The 19,088-nt window shown below is 42.5% G+C and overlaps 1 protein-coding gene across 1 annotated transcript in view; it reads left to right on the top strand.

Moving 5' to 3' along the window:
• The window catches only part of LOC147014093 (disco-interacting protein 2 homolog C-like), a 182,965-nt gene that overhangs the window by 105,236 nt on the left and 58,641 nt on the right, over positions 1 to 19,088 (top strand). The window contains exons 10-16 of the mRNA XM_085851748.1: positions 7,868 to 7,959; positions 14,808 to 14,918; positions 15,024 to 15,147; positions 17,637 to 17,746; positions 17,921 to 18,023; positions 18,445 to 18,509; positions 18,674 to 18,767. Of these exons, the coding sequence (XP_085707874.1) occupies positions 7,868 to 7,959; positions 14,808 to 14,918; positions 15,024 to 15,147; positions 17,637 to 17,746; positions 17,921 to 18,023; positions 18,445 to 18,509; positions 18,674 to 18,767 (699 nt within the window). The remainder of the gene's footprint in view (positions 1 to 7,867; positions 7,960 to 14,807; positions 14,919 to 15,023; positions 15,148 to 17,636; positions 17,747 to 17,920; positions 18,024 to 18,444; positions 18,510 to 18,673; positions 18,768 to 19,088) is intronic.

Here is a 19,088-nt window from a genome sequence, read left to right as displayed (position 1 = left end):
GACGTTTTGTGTGAATTTTGCAGAGTGAGGTGTTTCTATGGTGGCCAGAGTGCAAATCCTGCCACCAACCTTCTCAAACAAGGTAACCAAACTGCAGTCGGACATCCGTAGATGCAGTTTAGCACCAGATATGGATGGCTGTTGGCTCACAAGGGGCTCCTTGGCCCTTTTGACAGGTTTTGTTTTTAATCCTGCTGGGTTTCCATATCCATACACCATCCTCACCAGGAATCCTGGTGGGGGAGACAGTTTAGTCGCTGACAACCCGACCACGAAACAGGTTAGTACAGGTTTACATGGTACCTGTAGCAAGTCACAGATCTAATCTGGCCTGACCTGACAATAGACAACAGTGCATAGATTATTCAGGTACATGGGCCATCGTAGCAGTGGGCCATCATAGTAGCGTTTTCAGTTAACGGTGGTATTTTTCTCATAATGAGCGCACAAGGCTCGACTATGCGCTCTACCGGGTGTCGTTTTAGTTGGAGTTAGTGTTCGATTTCTGATCATTTGTTCCTGGGAACAACCTGATCAATGATCATGTCTACCAGGTTGTTGTTTGGATTTGACACTGCATGGTTCAGTGATGAAGGTTAATTAACTTAATGGGTGAACATTCAATCCCGGAATGATTGTGATTCAATGGGTGAACATTCAATCCCGGAATGATTGTGATTCAATTACATAATAGTAGAGTTATTTACAGTTTATTGATTAACGATGTGGGCTGGTTTTTTGCCTCGAGGTAATTTGCACTCGTCTCTGAGCTGTCTAACCTGAGTTTGAATCTCAACCCAGCTATAAACTGCCGTTCTTATGTTTTGCATGCAAGGCGAGGCATCGATATGTGCACCATCACTCGGATGGACAATTAGTTGGTTGGTGGACTCCACGAGGTCTTTGCCGTGGAGCGAGCGAATCATCACTGGCACAGAGAACGAATTATAATTTTCTGCCCATATTAGCTTCAGTCGAACGTCAAGTTTGACTTGTTGCTTCGCGAAAAACTTGGCCAACCTCACAATAAAAGTTGGAATAATTGGGCCTATTGATGAAGTTGTAGTGATGATTTCAGCTCTCAATGCAACTTTCCCATTCTTCATTCTCGTTAACATCTATCTTTCCTCCAAGGCAGAGTAGTGATTGCGATCCACATTAATATATAACTCATCCCAAGACTCCAGGTTCTGTTGCTCACATGCTTTGAAAACGAGAGGCACAAGGTGAGTTGGTAATCATCATATCTATTTATTTAAACATGATGCACTGAATATCGGTGTTCTCCTGAGTACGGTGTTGTTGTATAATGCTGATGATGTAGTTGTGGGAATGGCCATTATGGATCAATATCAGGATGAGTATCCAAAATGCTTTGGGCCAAATCTCTTTCGTCAGTCACGATGTCGAGGGAACCCTGAGTCCCATTTATTTTGATAAAAACAATGTTCCCTTTTGGGCTCTGGTTTCCTCGTCGCATTTTGGCTAAAAATTATCCATCCATAAGTGTATATTGTTCAATTAAGAAAGGTGATGCACATTACATCTGGTGACTCCTGATCTGCATTCGAGAGTTGCTTGGCTATTCGTTTTGCTGCCTGGTGGCACTTGGATAGAAGCTTCCTGTTTCTCATTCTGGCATACTTTAACTAGAGATCTATCATATTGATTGATCGTCTGACAGAATGTAGGACAGTTAGCTTAATCTACAAGGTTAATGATACTGGAGCTTTGTTAGCCAGCTCAGCCTGATGTAGACTTATGAAGTGCCTTGATTTTTTTTTTTTTTGTGGTTTCTCAGTGAGGTTGAATTGTTTTAATGTGAAGTTATCTGGCTTGAAGAAGAATACATACTGGGTGATAAAATATATTTGGGGACAGTTTGACAAATAGAAGATGCAGCAGCAATAAACAAAATGGGATTTGTCTGCCTCACTGAGGACAGATATCAGGACAGATATTAATTGTGTCGATGGCTCGGTGATAGTTAAAAATATAAAAGAAGAAGTTAACTCTGTCTTTGTGAATCTAATCGAATAGTGCTCTGAAGTCTGTTTGAAACTCAACTGCATAGTTTTTTTTTTAATGCAACAGTTTTATGCGATTTTTTTTTTTACGGCTCATGGAAGAATTGACACACACACACACACACACACACACACACACACACACACACACACACACACACACACACACACACACACACACACACACACACACACACACGACAAGATGGCTGTCAGATGTTGTGGTATTTGAATAAGCATTAGTAAATGCCTATGCATGAATGATTAAAATTGATGGTTACATGTCATGAGCTTCATTTCGCACACATCGGTAAATTGTATAATATAAACTGCTTGATGTAATGAGATAATTTTGACTGTAGATGGCAGTAGATGACATGTTCCAACACGTGGAACATGTCTTTCAATCCACACAAATCTCACACTCTCACTATGTCTCTTCGAAAGGACCGTTTACAAAACCCCCCCATCCACTTTCTCAACAATCCTCTGGAAGAAGTCTTTTCTTTCAAGCTTCTGGGTCTCACTATCTGCCATGACCTTTCCTGGGAAAGTCACATTTCCAACCTTGCCTCAAAAGCCAGTCGCCGACTGGGAATCCTCCGTCGTGCAAAGTCCTTCCTCGGCCCTCTTGAGCTCCTGACTACTTACAAAGCTTTTGTCCGTAGCCTGATGGAGTACTGCTCTCCCCTCTGGGCTGGTGCTCCTGCCTCCCACCTTTCTCGACTTCACGCTGTCGAAACCAGGGCTTTTAAGATCATTGGCATCTCCCGCAATGAAGCTGAGTCTTTGGGCCTCTCACTCAATCACCGCAGGTTGGTCGGTGGTCTTTCTGTCTTCTACCGACTCCTCTCCAGCCTTGCCCCCCTGCTCTCTCTGCGATTTGTCCCAACCACATTTCCACAGGGCGCTCAAGGTCCGCCAACAACCCCCTTCTGGTAAAACTACCAAAATCACGAATCACTGCTCATCTTCACTCTTTCATTCCTCTTTTTCCCGCCTTTGGAATAAACTTCCTCACTCTATTCTTTCCCATTCTTCCCTCCAGGCTTTCAAAACAGCTGTTCACCACCACCTCTTATCTTCCCCCATCCAAATCCTCGATCTTTTCTACCCCGATAATCCACCCATGCCCACTTCCTTCAATTCTCCTGCTTTCCTTCCTGAAAGTCCCTGTAATGTCCATCTTCTCCTCGCCATGTTCCCCGTCCCATCCCCATCCCTCTCCCTTCCACAGTTCACCTGTGTCTGTTCCCCAATGTTTTGTCCCTTCCACTCCCACCCCTCTTGTCTCATGCCTCCTTGCTGTGAGTTGTGTGTTAGCTCTCATACGAGCCTCGACCAAGGTATACAAAAAAAAAAAAAAAAAAAAAAAAAAAAAAAGTATTGTGTTGTAAATTGCCTGGTGGGATTTGTGAAGGTGCTGGGACATTCTTCGATGAAATTCCAGTGTGGATGAGAATAACAGTTACTGGAAGGCACGAGATTATTCTGTGATATTATATAAACCCATGAGAGGGAGTTGTAGAGAGATGGGTGACGTGTGACGAGACGTGTGTTTGTTTGTCCCCATGCTCGATTTAACTCTGATGAGTGAACGAGGTGTTAGTGTCCAGAGTGGTTTTTAACACATGGAGCCGATTTATAATTTGGTTGATTAAAACTCATTAAGATTGTGTAGCGGGAAAGGATTCCTTTGAGCTCTTCAGTCACCTTGGATGGGCCAGCGTACGAGAGAGAGGGAGAGAACACCGCGATGAGACTCAATCGTTCAACAGCCCTGGTGGATGAGGTGAACATGCGTGAGTTGAGCCGGCAGAACAGAGACACCGAGCAGAATTGAATCAACGTGGGAATGGTTGTTGGACATTGCATTGTGTGTAATGGTGAACTTCTTCATTTGATTTTGGAGCTGTTGATTTGAAATGCAAGTTTCGAAAATTTTATCCTGTTGATGTGATCACTGTAACATCACTCAGAAGTCACAGACACCAACTGACAAAGATCCATTTGAGTGGTAGCTGACAGGTACATTCCTTTAGACTCGTGAAACTCAAAGCTTGGGTTGTAGTCGTTGGAGAGCAAGTTGGGTTCCTTACCACGAAAAACATACATGCACTAAAGGGAAGGAAAACCCCAAGGTAAATACCCTGACAGTCCAGGATTGCTTTTTAACCCAGTTTGTAGATAAGCCCACTCGGGGGAGTGCAGTGTTAGACCTCCTCATAAGGAACGATCCCAATATGGTGAAAGAGGTGGTGGTACGTGAGCATTTAGGATCAAGTGACCAGGACATTGTGTGCGCAAAGACTCTGTTAAGGGTTAGAGTTCAGAATAGCAGAGTAAGGCTATTAGGTTTCAGGAAGGCAAACTTTGAGGGTATGAGGAGAGAATTGGGTAATGTAGATCGGGAGACTCTAACAACAGGACAATCAGCATCAGAAAAATGGGAAACCTTCAAGGACCAAATGTGTAGAGTGCAGAGTAAGTAAATTCCAATGAGGTGTAAAACTAGAAGTAGAAAGAAACCAGGGTGGTTGAGTCGTGAAATAAGGAACTCTATTAAGGAGAAGCAGAAGGTATTTATCAGGTTTAAAATAACAGGACTGGAGTTAGATTTAGATCACAATCAGAGTAAACAGAGGCAAGTGAAGAAAATAACTCGGCAAGCCAAAAGAGAGTATGAGAAGACCGCCTCTTCACCCCTCGCCCCCGCCTCTTCACTCCTCGCCCCCGCCTCTTCACTCCTCGCCCCCACCTCTTCACTCCCTTACCCCGCTTCTTCACTCCCTTACCCCGCCTCTTCACTCCTCGCCCCCGCCTCTTCACTCCCTTAGCCCGCCTCTTCACTCCTCGCCCCCGCCTCTTCACTCCTCGCCCCGCCTCTTCACTCCTCGCCCCACCTCTTCACTCCCTTACCCCGCTTCTTCACTCCCTTACCCCGCCTCTTCACTCCTCGCCCCGTCTCTTCACTCCTCGCCCCGCCTCTTCACTCCCTTACCCCGCCTCTTCACTCCCTTACCCCGCCTCTTCACTCCTCGCCCCCGCCTCTTCACTCCTCGCCCCCGCCTCTTCACTCCTCGCCCCTGCCTCTTCACTCCCTGCCCCCGCCTCTTCACTCCCTGCCCCCGTATTCATCCCCTGCCCCCGCCCCCGCCTCTTCACTCCTCGCCCCCGTCTCAACGAAAAGTGTTTATTCTGCTTCAGAGTTGAAAGTTGACTATTGCCACTATGTGCGATGCACTCTTACAGGTACGAAGCTTTTCAGTCCAGGTCACAGTACCGAGAAAAACATGACGCGACTGCTCGGAGGAGCACAAAATTGGTCCTTCAGTAATAATATATAGATAATAGCAAGGCTTTCTTTAAGTATATCAGGGGAAAAGAACAGGTTAGGGCCAGTGTGGGCCCATTGAGGAATAGCACCGGGAGAGTGGTTAGTGATGAAAGTGAGATGGCAGGCTTATTACACAGGTATTTTGCTTCAACTTTTACACAAGAACAGTCAGGGGAATTGCCAATATCTGAGGGTATCTATTGAGGAGGTGAGGAAGGGCTTTCACAGAAGACTCAGGTTGGAGTGTAAGAAGTAATGGAACAGCTAGGTAATCTCAGAGTAGATCAGGCTCCGGGTTCAGATAATATGCAACCCAGAGTATTGAGGGAGGTGGCTAAGCAGGTAAGCGAGATGTTAACGGATATTTTTAATAGCTTACTGGAGTCAGGACAGGTACCGGAGGATTGGAGAGGAGCAAATGTAACACCATTATTTAAGAAAGGATCCAGAGAAGAATTGGGAAACTATACACCTGTTAGTTTGATTTCAGTTTTGGGGAAGGTGTTGGAGATATTAATTCAGGACCAGATGAGGAACCATTGAAATAAATACAAACTAATTAAAGGTAGTCAGCATGGGTTACCAAAGGTTAGTTCCAGTTTAACAAATCTTTTTGAGTTTTGCATAGCAGTGTCTGATTGGGTGGATGAGGGAAAGGCAGTGGACATAGTATATCTAGACTTTAAGAAGGCATTTGATAAGGTACCACATCGGAGGTTGTTAGCCAAAGTGAGGGCTTATGGAGTGAATGGTCAGGTAGCTAATTGGATTGCAAACTGGCTTGGTGATAGGAAGCAAAGAGTGGCTGTGAGTGGGAGGATATAAGTCATGGGGTTCTTCAGGGTTCAGTACTCGGATCATTATTATTTACCAGCAGAGTACCCGTCCGACAGGCGATCTTGTTTCAAGCATGTTCCAAGAGGGGTGTAGGGATGTTGGCAGGACTTTTAGGTAGTTTGAGCATTGATGGGTGATTGTGTACATGTGTATCGAGTGCTATTGGTGGGGGTCTTGTCAAGGGGTGTTGTGTGGTTGATGTGTTTCTCACCCAAGAACCACCTTCACCCTTCCACCCCCCCCCCTGGAAAGAAAAGAAAAAACTACAGAAAAACAAAAAAACACCATTTTACATTTTCTTTTTTAAAATATAAATTGGTCTGGTGTTGATGTGGTGCAGGCACCATTGGCCGAATGGCCTCCGCCTGTGTCTAGCTTACTTGTGATTCTTTGTAAACTTAGGTGCAGTTTCTAAAATCCTCAATTTCCATCCCATTGACTTGAAATTTGAACAGGATTTGCATATCAGGTCACTGAATTCAACCAACAATTATTTTGATCATCAAATTTGTTTTTCGGGATTTCACAAGTTCCTTGCTCTGCACGACGTTTTGCTTGTCCGTCTGTCTGTCTATCTGTGAGCACGATATCTCAAAAAATTATGGACGGATTCGGACAAAACGTGGTGGCTAGGTTGGGTTTGTGATGACGATGAGTTGCTCCAATTTTGGTGAAGATTTGGGTCTGGATATGGATGCGAGTTTTTAATTTTTAATTTCTGTAAGTGATTCTTCACCATTGAGATATGGCACCAAAAACGATAGATAGCATGATGTTTCAAAGTGTTGTGGGCGGATGATGACAAACATAACTAGGTGGATGAGTTGGGGAGGTGGCAAGAACAAGCCGATTAGATTTTGGTTCAGATCCGGATGCAGATCCGGCCTATCAGTGGGATATAAAACCTAAACTATTCAGCCTGGTTTTCTACCAAGAGTGCCACTCTTGTTGCCCGTGTGGTGGTTTGGCATTACCAGGACCATCGGTGTGTGTGTGTGTGTGTGTGTGTGTGTGTGTGTGTGCGTGTGCGTGCGTGCGCACTTGTTGGAGTTTCCATGATACGAGTCTGTAATGTAGCCCATTAGAGTCGTTCTTTCTCTTTTTATTGCTATTTCTGTACAATCCATGCTCTCTGCATCTCACCAATTCGTTTTTTTGTCATCGTCGTGTCATCTACCTTGCAGTACCATCACATTGCCTCCTCGCCCCAATTGGCCTCGTGTCAGAGACTCTAATGCCATATACAATAGAATCACAAGTACAACACTCTACTTGATTTACATATTACATCTTTGTCGATGGTATCATTCTGTTTTTTTGTACTCTGAACTCTAATGTAGAGTCAAATCCTTGTTTGCAGCCTCCACCATACCTGTGTCATTTGCACCCCACTTCGAGACTGTCACATGAGAGCATTGGAGGATGAATGGTATATTAATTGTGTCGATTTGGTGAACAAGCTTCGTGCTTTTGTCTTGTATAAGTAAAACTTCCAAAGTAATTATTTACTCGAGTTCCAACGCTCCAATTTGAACACACGATTGCTACTTTAATATTTCTCTTGAACCCTACACTTCGTTCTCCCTCATCTAAGCGTACCTTCTCCCTTGCTCCTGCCAATTCCATCATCTCTTTCTCAGTCTCTTTCCCATCCCTGCCTCCTCAGGTAAACTGTGGGGACGTAGTGTGCGGTTGGCGTACACGCTGCTCCACCGCCTTGGCACAAAGCACCAACCACTGATCAAACCTGGAGATCGAGTACGCAGTGCCTCCTTTACTTATTCGTTCGTTGTTTACTTTCTTCTTGAGTCGTTTATTCCCTTCCTGTTTCAGTGGTCTCTGCTTCCCAATCTGCATTGTTTTCTTCTTTTTTTTGTTATACTTTATGAAATCTTATAAATGAGGATTGAGTTTTGAAGTCTGTCCTTTGTGGAATGGAAGAATGCAAAGTGTGTTGCAGCATTAGCTGAGATGTTTGGTACATCATCATCTTGTGCCCAAACCCGTCTAATTCTGAACTTTTCTCCTCTTACCAGACTAGTTTATTCCACCTACGTGAGTCTCATGACTTCTGTCATTCCGCTCTTCCATGTGACATTTCTGTATAGCATGAAAAACTTGTACTAAGGAGTAAACCCACCTATTTGATGGTGAATGCAGGCCACTGTGTGCCTGTACCGTGGCAACATGCATTTCATCAGGAGCAACACCAGCACATGAGTAGTGATGCAACCAACAGGGCAAATTCTCATCAAATATACATTTGCTAAATCGAATTTGATCGAGCAAATCAGATGGTTGAGATTGTTCGACTCGTGTCCAGCACAGTCGAAACGTTTTTGTTCATTCTCGTGTTTCTTTCGGAAAGGAGACCCATGAAGGCCAAACACATTGTATAGCACGTGATCACTTGACAGGGAGCTATGAACGTAACCAGAATGTAATTTCATAATTCAATATTGGGAGCCATTTGATGAGCGTATTTGTCATTCCTAAAGTTTCAGTGAAATGTAACATTTTTCCCATTAGTGACGAGCACCCTTCTGTGCGTCACAATTTTATAACTTTAATCTTTGTTTTTATTACTATTCTCGATCAATGTCCTAGTTTTGCTTTTCCATCCATTTTTTAAAGCTGTTGTCCATTTCGTGTTGTGTATCACCTGCCATTCCTCTGGACATGTCGTTCTTCATTTGGAGGATCAGTGGAAACGATGCCTCTGGGATGATAAGTTTGCAGCCATACATGAAGCATTGGAGCATTTTGATATCGTTGGAACTTCAGTCGCAATGTCGAGTTGTTAACCGAAATGTATAAACTTGATATTTCTTGTCGCATGTTGGGGATGGTATAATGTCCGACAGGGTGATGTAAAGGTAGCGCACTTAACTTTGAGCTGTCAGGTGTAGATTTGATTCCCGACGAAGATAAATAATAGGAATTTGTGCACAAAAGCATGTTATCCTTCCATGGACGTTAAGCTTGATGTCCCATCTACTAGCATTAGTTGGTGAACATTAAATTGAATATCTCACCGTGTCTTTGTTGAAGAGTAGGTGAGTTATTGCCGCCACCCTGAATAAATTGCAAATTCCTGCCCAAATCACCTTTAGTGTATTGTCAGGCTTGCTCGACAGTTCGTGAAAGATTTGGGCCAAAAACGTCCCGTCACTGACCCCACAAAGTTGGTAATAATTGGGACCGTTACTCGCAGTAGATATTGGTAATGTTACCAAGCCAACATCCTGATAATTGAAGGGGATTACACGTGTTAACTCAAATCGGTAGATAACATTGACGTGAAAATTACACCAAGTTGTTTGGATTGTTGAGGATCAACCCAAAAGTTGTCATCCAACCACACCATATAAACACACTTTACTCATCTCGCGTAATGCCGTGCAAAGACTCTCCATCCTCTTCAATATGTCTATGTACTTGTACTTGACTTCGCTCCATGTTTGAAACATTCACTGGAGATGAAAGTTTGAACCTATTTACAGGAACATATAACCTTCCCTCGTTATAAGCCTTTCACAAAATCCGAACAGGTTCACACTGATTGCAACTCTTGTGAAAGAGAATGTTTAATGTAAGTTGATCCTTTAGTTAGATATCATGTATTTAGAAGCGGTACTATTGTTCTTTAAATGTAAATCATTTTGCTGTTTTTCTTATCAATGTTTTGTACCGATATTATTATTCTTTAAAAAAAAAAAATCTACAAGACCAATAAACTGATAGTTTATGTAAATGAAGTTTGGATATGATGCAGTCATGGTGCTCCAAATGGCTTCCTCTTGTGTCCAAGTTCCCTTTGTAAATTTATGATAGATCACCGTCAATGTTACAAGCTATTCCCAGAGCGTTGGTGCCGTTGAAGCAGTCTCTTGTTAACTTTAAAATGAGATCACTGTGGGATCTTTGATTTCCACCAACACTCGGTACTGGTAGACTGGTCCTTAACATTCACCCGATGGACTGCACACATATTGATGTATCGCCCTGCATGTGAAACACCAGGATGGCAGTTTAGAGTTGGGTTGGGATTCAAACCCAGGTGAGACTGTTCAGAGGTGAGGGCATATACCTCGAAGAATGATATCATCCTGCCAGCCCTTGATGATCAATACTCAAGCTTAAAATAAACGTGAAGTCCTCTCAAATAGAAAAATCAACATTCGATTGAAATGCACAATTAAGTAAATTCAATAAATTGTAGCGAATGTGACAAATACAATTAGTTTCTTTGGAACAATAATTAATCTCTTGTCGAAAATAACTAATGTCTTGCAGACAATAATTAATCTCATCGACAAGATAGCGAATCTCATAGATAATTAAATTAATCTCATCGATAATTAAACTAATCTTACAGACAAAGTAATTTTATGGACAATATAACTAATCTCATAGACAATGTAGCTAATTTCTTGCAGACAATAACTAATGTCATAGACAATGTAACTCATCTCTTTTATAGACAATATAACTAATGTCATAGACAATTTAACTAATCTTGTTTACAATAGAACTAATCTCTTGCAGATAATAACTAATCTCATAGATATTTAAACTAATTTTATCGACAATATAACTAATTTCGTAGACAATTTAACTAATCTTGTTTACAATAGAACTAATCTCTTACAGACAATAACTAATCTCATAAACGATGTAACCCATCTCTTACAGGCAATAACTAATTTCTTATCGACAATATAACTAATGTCACAGACAATTTAACTAATCTTGTTTACAATATAACTAATCTCTTACAGACAATAACTAATCTCATAAACGATGTAACTCATCTCTTAAGGCCCTGTCACACCTTGACGATTTAGCCAGCGTATGCCTGACATATGCAAAATTTGGCTAAAACGCTGGCACACGTCGAATACGTTATGGGTAAGTTTGTATACGTTAAGAGCACGCTGGCATACGTCGTAGTACGCTGGCTTTTTTTTCGTAGTACGCTGGCATACGTCTTTGTAGGCTGAGGTGTTAGACAAATTTTCCATGCTTGAAATTTTAAGACTTATGCCAGCGTATGACTTACACGTTCCGTATAACGCTGGCCATAAGTTGTAGACACGTCACGCGATCGTTGACAAACGTCGACACACGTTACTTGTACGTTACTCATAAGTCGAAACACGTCAAGGTAATGGTTAGCGTCAGTGTTCCAGACTCCCTGGTTTTTTTTTCTTCGGTATGACAGTGTTGTTGACACTTCGATTTCTAGTGCGGTTATAATATAATTTAATTAATAGGCTGCTGCTCAACAATTTAAATCATAACCGCACTAGAAATCGAAGTGTCAACATCACCATCATTCCGAAGACAAAAAAATACCAGGGAGTCTGGAACACGAACACTAACCATTACCTCGACGTGTTTCGGTTTCACACTTCGACAGCGGCTTGTGACAGCGGCTTCACACTTCGATGTCTAGTGCGGTTATGATTTGAATCGTCGAGCCGCAGCCAATGAATAGCCTACGACACGTGATCGTCGGTGATATGTTGCCGCGCGCTATGCATAAGTTAGACTATCGTTGGGCATAGGTTGTGAACGCCAACAACACGCTCAGCATTCGTTGGTATAAGTTATCTATATGTGATTAAAACGTTCTGTGTACGTTACTAATACGTTATGCATACGTCCAACATGTTATTATACGCCCAAAACTTAAAAAAAACATCAATAGTTCAGCGTACGCCAGCGTTTTACATACATTTTTGAGACCTTGTCATACGCTGGCCAAAACGTCAAGGTGTGACAGCCCCTTTACAGGCAATAACTAATTTTATAGACAATGCAACTTATCTCTCATAGACAATTTAACTAATCTTGTTTACAATATAACTAATCTCTTACAGACAATCACTAATCCAATAGACAATGTAACTAATCTCTCAGCGACAATATAACTTATCTCATAAACAATATAATGAAACTTCAAGCCAACATAACTACTTTCTCACGGACAACAAAAATAAATTGTCATAGACAATGAAGCTAATCTCCTCGACATGTGGTAGCACTTCTGCTATTGCTGAAGAGCTGTTACCACCTTTTCAGGTCATTCCCCCAGGGGGAGCGGAAACTCATGGAAGGGTGAAAATTAATTGAGCCTTTCGGTTGTTCCATCCGTCACAATAAAGGGAAAATGTGAATTCATTTTTACACCATGAATTTAATTAAATGAGGGAGATAAAATGATGCAAATTTGTCACTCAGTTATCCAAGGGCCTCTTGGAGTCGCCGTACATGTGCCTTCCGGATGCAGGAATTGTTTTACAAAGGTCATTGTACGTCCGTACCTGCTTCTCATGACTTATTCTCATGTTCCTTGGTGCTGTGGCTGTTCTAGTCTGTCTCACAACTGAGTGAAATAAGTTGCTTTTTTTGTAAAATGACATACTTGCACATTCGAGACATAAGATACTCTTGCACTAGGTCTCCATGACCATCTTCTTATGGTTACTGAATTCTTAAACTAGCCAAGCCTGAATTGCAGCCATCTGGTCATCAGCTCACTCCTCACACGATATCCAAGCAAATTTTCAAACATCAAAGAGTCTATGGTTGCCCTCCTCTCCTAGCTTTTGTTGTTGTTGTTCTTGCCAGCCCTAAATGTGATGAGCAACTTGTCTAATCCATAAGCATAGGAGGCAGGGGGTTGGCAGCACACAGGGCAAAGTTTGCTCCGATAGCATTCCCACTATGAAGGGGATTTTTGAAGTGTACAGAGCTTACCGAGTAATACAGAGGTTGATAAAAATTCTGATCCTCATAGAGGCATAAAAAGGGGGGGGGGGGAGGAGACCTTTTTATTCTTGATAAATATATGGAGCAATTGAATTAAATGAATAATCGATCCAAGTGATGCTGCTCCTCGAGTTATTTTAAATTGAGGAAACTTTCAACTATTCTTCCTACTGCTATTAGTTATCATCATGATCATGATCATCGTTATTGTTCTTATGACTGCAGTCAATTGGATCAATCTTGATTGTTGGCTGAATTCACTTGATTGTATTTAAATGTATTGTTGAGTGATACTGACACCTTTGAATTTTTATACACAGGTGTTGGCACCGTAACAATACCCTGGACAACTTCATCATCCCTGTTGGATTTTTATTGTACTATGCAGTGACACCAGCAACATTCAATAAGTCCTACGGATGAGATACTCACGACAGACCAAGAAATCGTATTTTTCTTATTTTTCAATACGTATGACCGCAAACAATTTTTTTAATTAGCATGAAAAACATTTTTTCTTCCTAATTATATACAAGCACTGGCAAGATGGTCGATGGGTATACACACCCCTTTTGAGCTGCCTCGCCTGGGTTTGAATTTCGATCCAGCTACAAACTACCACCCTGGTGCTTCACATGTCGGGCGAGACATCAATGTGTGCGCCGTCCCTCAGATGGATGTTAAGCTGGAAGATCCACCTGTCCGTCCTTGTCGTTGGGTGATATTAAAGATCTGATGGTGGCTTTCATGAAGAGTAGGCAAGTTATCACCATCACCCTGAACAAAGTACGTATTCCTGCCACTTTCAATTGAGTATTTTTCGATGGAGTGCCGATCTGTCCAGGGTTGATGATATACTGTACACAAAGAACTTGGACACAGGAAGAAGTCATCTTGGTCCATTATGTCTGCACTTTATATAACCCCACATTAATTCAATCTTTCAGTTCATCAATTCAATTTCCCTGGGGGAGGAGATTGTGGGGAGGGAGAGTGGGGAAGATAATATTAGGGTTAGGTACAGTGACATCACTGGAGTGTTATTTTGTTTCTTTAATATTTCGAGGTGGGGTCAGAGGGATTGAATGTAAGGAGGGGGTGGAGGTTGTTGGCAGGGAATACAGGCTGAGGTGGTGGGGAGGAGTGGTTGGAGGGATTGGAGACAGGAAGATTGGATTTGGTGTTTTGCTAGTTTTGACCCTTACCTGTTGAACTCTACTTTCCTTGCCGAATTAATACCCAATCCCCTAAAACCAATACAATTGTTAAATGTCTTCATTGTTCTCATCTTGTGCCCTTTCTGCTGTATCCCTGCTTGTGATCAATTGCATGGTGCTCCAGGGTCCCCAAGAACCTTCAACAATTTTGTTGAAATCCATTTTCCGTCGTTTTTGTTACTTTGTTGAATTCTCTGAAAAGGTTGAAAATGTAATGGTAACGATACATTCATAAATGCAGAATAATTCCAGTTCCGATGGATACTCGTGTTGTTTTCATGCTTTTATTCGACAGGTAATGCAGAATCAAAAATGAACCTGTGTGGGGGGGTCAGGGGCTTGGTGGAGGTTTATTATATCAATCAACACATTATAACATATGGTACTATTGGATTGGGGCCCAACAGCATTGCTCAATCCTCTGATTGTTTCTTTGCATCTCTACCTCGTTCTGATTTCATTCTTATTTATAAAGACATATTTTATGTGCAGCCCGATTCTTTGCTTCTTTTTCCAGCCCTTTGTTTAATTGTTTGACTTTGCTGCCATCGTACTGACATGTCACCGAGGTGACCTTGATCGTGTGCTAACTGAGCTTTCGGTGGTCTACAGGTGGCTCTTGTATACCCCAATAGTGAACCCATCACGTTTGCCTTGTCCTTCTATGCGTGCCTGCTTGCTGGTCTTGTCCCAGTGCCCATCGAGGTGCCAATTTCCCGCAAGGTATGCATCATCACCAATATTGCATTTGTATTTGGATGCATTAGTTAAACCACATTAAGAGTGGAGAAACGTTTGGAACAATGAAATAAGCCTTTCCTTGTTTAGGATCCTTGGAGTCAGCAGCTTGGCTTCTTGCTTGGCAGCTGCAGCGTAGCAGTTGCTCTTACCAGTGAAGCTTGTCATCGAGGTCTGCCAAAGTCCTCCACAGGGGAAGTCGTGCAGTTCAAAGGTAGTATGAGTCTTCTTATGATTGCTTTCCTAATTGGTCTCACCCCAAAGGGGTTATGAAGTTGTTGTTGTTGTTGTTGTTGTTGTGTGTGTCAACATCTGTGTGTATATTTTCACTGAATTTTTTCTTTTCTCTTCAACCGGTTGTCCAATCGATGCGAAATTTTAAACATAGGAGGGACTCTCCATGGAGAATATTTTATTGATAACTCTGATGTCATTGCTCACATGGTATGGCAGCCATATTGGGTTAAAGGAAAAAGTTTGAACATCTCCGAAACTGCTTAATGAAGAAAATAGAAACTCGTTATATGTCATCAACTCCCCATGGGATATAGGGTTCTTGTTTTTTTTGTATACAGTGTCGAGGCTCGTGTGAGAGCTAACACACAACGCACAGCAAGGGGGGCATGGGACAAGAGGGGTGGGAGTGGGAAGGACAAAACAGTGGGGAACAGAGACATTCGGAGATCTGTGGAAGGGAGAGGGTTGGGGTGGGGAACATGGGGTATACAAGATGGACATTACAGGGACTTTCAAGAAGGAAAGCAGGGAAATTGAAGGAGGTGGGTTTGGGGTGGATTAATGGGGGTAAAAAAGATCGAGGACTTGGATGGGGGATGATAAAAGGTGGTGGTGAACCGCTGTTTTGAGGGCCGGGGGGGGGGGGGGGGTGAATGGGATTGAACAGTGTGGGAGTATATTCCAAAGGTGGGGAAAAAGAGGAATGAAAGAGTGAAAGTGAGCAGTGATTCGTGACTTTAGTAGTTTTACCAGAAGGGGGTTGTTGGCCGACCTTGAGTGCCCTGCAGAAATATGGTGGGGACAGAGCGGGGGGGGGGGACCAGAGAGGAGATGGTAGAAGACAGAAAGACCAGGGACCTGCCTGCGGTGAGAGAGTGAGAGGCCCAAAGACTCAGCCTCATCACGGGAGATACCAATGATCCTCAATGCCTTGGTTTCAACAGCGTGAAGCCGAGAAAGGTGAGAGGCAGGAGCACCAGCCCAGAGGGGAAGGAAAGTACTCCACCAGGCTGTATCTGAAAGCTTTGTATGTGGTCAGGAGCTCAGGTGGGCCGAGGAAGGACTTTGCATGACGGAGGATTCTTTGCACGATGGAGTATTTAAACATCGGAGGGACTCCCCATGGTGAATATTTCATTGATAACTCTGATGTCATAGCTCACACGGTATGGCAGCCTGTTCTTGCAAATGGCATATGACACTCACTGTTCTTGCACATGACAGTTTTGCTGCCGGGTAGCTATCATGTATTGGAAGTGCAGCTGTGCTGCTGATGCTGTGCCCCTCTACCATTACACTGGTACTCATTTTGCCGACCTTGAAAGGATGGTATATAGGGTGATAATGATGACATCACCAGTGAAGTGGTATTCCAGCCATAATTGGTTTTATCGAACTCCTTATCCGAAAAATCTGAAACTTCATACATCTGATCTATGACCCGATGTGAGTGAAGAATTTAATTGATGTCATCATTGGTCATGTGCTCTGGTGGCCACATTGGATTGAAAAAAAAAAAAACATTAAAAAATCTTCTTCTCCAAAACTGCTTAACTTAACTTAACAATGCGAAACTTCATACATGTGATAGATAATCTAGCCATTGGGGATATAGTTTGAATTTTTTTTTTTTCATATTCACCTTCAGTAACAGAATTTAGCCTTAATATGCACAAAGTGGTTGTTAAATATCCTTATAATTAATCATTAATCAATAAAGCTATGGATAATGGCAAAGGGGACAGGGTGCGAGGTCTTGCAGTGAATGCACTAAATCATACAGCTCAGTGAAGCTGGATAATTTTGGCACGTTCCTAAATTTTTTGTTCATTCAATATAATTCTCCAAACAGGAGAAAAAGGTAAGTTTAATGCTTTGTAAATTCCACATTTTCTTGTGTATCTATAATGTTTAGTGTTGGCTTAATGGTTAGGGTGGTGTGCTTGGGATCCTATGATCCTGAGTTCAAATCCCGCTCAGCTGTTGAATTGATACCAGGTGGGGTTGATCGCCTGTCATTCTTCCGAGGTCGGCAAAATGAGTGCTAGCTTGCTGGTACACTGTGTCGGAGTGGTGACCCATCCAGGATTGCACCTGAATAGCCAAGGAGACTGGTTAGGCAGCACCAACGCTTTGCACAGAGTATGGTCCCCATGGATGGATGGATGGATGGATGATATGGGTATATGGGCCATAATTGCATTGGCCCAGAATAGTTGTGTCTTCAGTTAACGATGTTATTTTTGTTCAGAATGAGCATGCGAAGTGAGACTATGCACTCCACCAAGTGCCGTTCCAGTTGCATTTGCGCCGTATCCAAATAGAAACGTTATTGAAGACTTTTTATAATGAGTGGATCTAAATTTTAAATTGTCTTCAGTCACATCGGTGCATATCAAGAATATTAATGGTAACCATCATCTTTTATTGGGCAACCTTCCATCTTTCATCCCATGATCTCTGCAGGTTGGCCAAAGATTATTTGGCACATGACCGATGCCAAAAGCTTGCCCAAGGCTCCAAAAGAGTGGACACCTTTCATTTGTGAAGCTGATCTGGACACGGCTTACATTGAGGTTTGTGTTTTTTCTTACTCACATTGGTGGTGTGCATCACTGGAACCTCACTCAGCATGAGCCATGCAGGCCAAACTCGAGCTCTTGTTGAGAGCCCATGCAATTTGCCATTGTAACTTGCCTGCTCGGTTTGTGTTTACTCTCAAGGTGGTCTCCCTCTATCTTCATTTTCAGTACAAGACTGGAGAGGATGGAAGTGTGGTCGGGGTGACGGTAACACGACGGGCTGTCCTGGCACATTGTCGAGCACTCACTCAGGCCTGCAGCTACATTGAGGGTTAGAACCACTGAGGAGAAAGGGATCTAAGGGAAGAGTGGGAGGGGGAAGGGGTAATTAAAAGACAGTTAATCATCAACATTTGTAGATGTTTCTGGTGAAAACAATTTTATTATTTTAGTTTTTTAGTTTTTTTTTCTTTTTCTTACGAAAGTAAAGCTAAGATCTAGTGGCTCCAGAAATTCAGGATTGCTTGCATATAAGGGCTCTGCTTTCCACTTAACTCTTTTATTTACCTGGGTAGTCAATATGTTGTATAAGAGGTGAGTGGTAGCGAAGTATCAGGTGTACAATAGGAGAGAGGTAATGATTGGGAAGGGTAGAGGAGGAAGTAGAAGAAGAAGAATGTGCTTCAAAGAAAGAAATTGAATAAATGATATCTTTGTTGAGCTCCCGTTTTTTTTGTTTTTTTGGGGGGCAGGGGAGACCATGGTGAATGTTCTGGATTTCAAAAAGGATGTTGGACTGTGGCATGGAATCCTTACGGTGAGAGCGAGACCTGCATTGAGAACCAAAGCTTAATGGTTGTGCTAGGGAAGGCTCAGATGTTTAAAATGAAATTGAATAAATCTCTCTGATGACCGTGCCTTCTGCTCTCACATTCTCTTTTTGTTTTGTTTTTCTTAAAATCTCACTCCCCGGTGTTTCAGAGTGTCCTCAACATGCTGCATGTGGTCTTTGTCCCGTATGCTCTCATGAAGGTAAATCCATCCTCTTGGCTGCAGAAAATCTACCTGTACAAAGGTGAGCTGTTGGGGGAAACAAAGGCTTACCTTCATAATGGGGATTGTGCCTTGATACTTTATTGTGAGTTTCCTTACAAGAAACTTTAACGCAGGAGGAGGGAATTAGGCCCATCAAAGCCTGTGCAAGTGTTGCAAAACTATGGTTGTTTGTCCATGCTCTATCTTTTTCAATGCTGAGCATCAAGCAAGGTAGCTGCACGTTTTTAAGTATTTGGTATGATTCGGCCAGGGTTTGAACTGCCGACCTCCCAAACTTGGAGCCGATATTCAAACCATTACACCACCGAGTCTGATAAAAAGTTGTGACTTCTATTTTCCA

The sequence above is a fragment of the Eptatretus burgeri genome, chromosome 13 (genome assembly GCF_056783735.1).
Source record: "Eptatretus burgeri isolate ZD-2024b chromosome 13, Ebu_testis_v1, whole genome shotgun sequence".
Lineage (NCBI taxonomy): Eukaryota > Metazoa > Chordata > Myxini > Myxiniformes > Myxinidae > Eptatretus > Eptatretus burgeri.
This window is presented reverse-complemented; position numbering and strand designations above follow the sequence as displayed.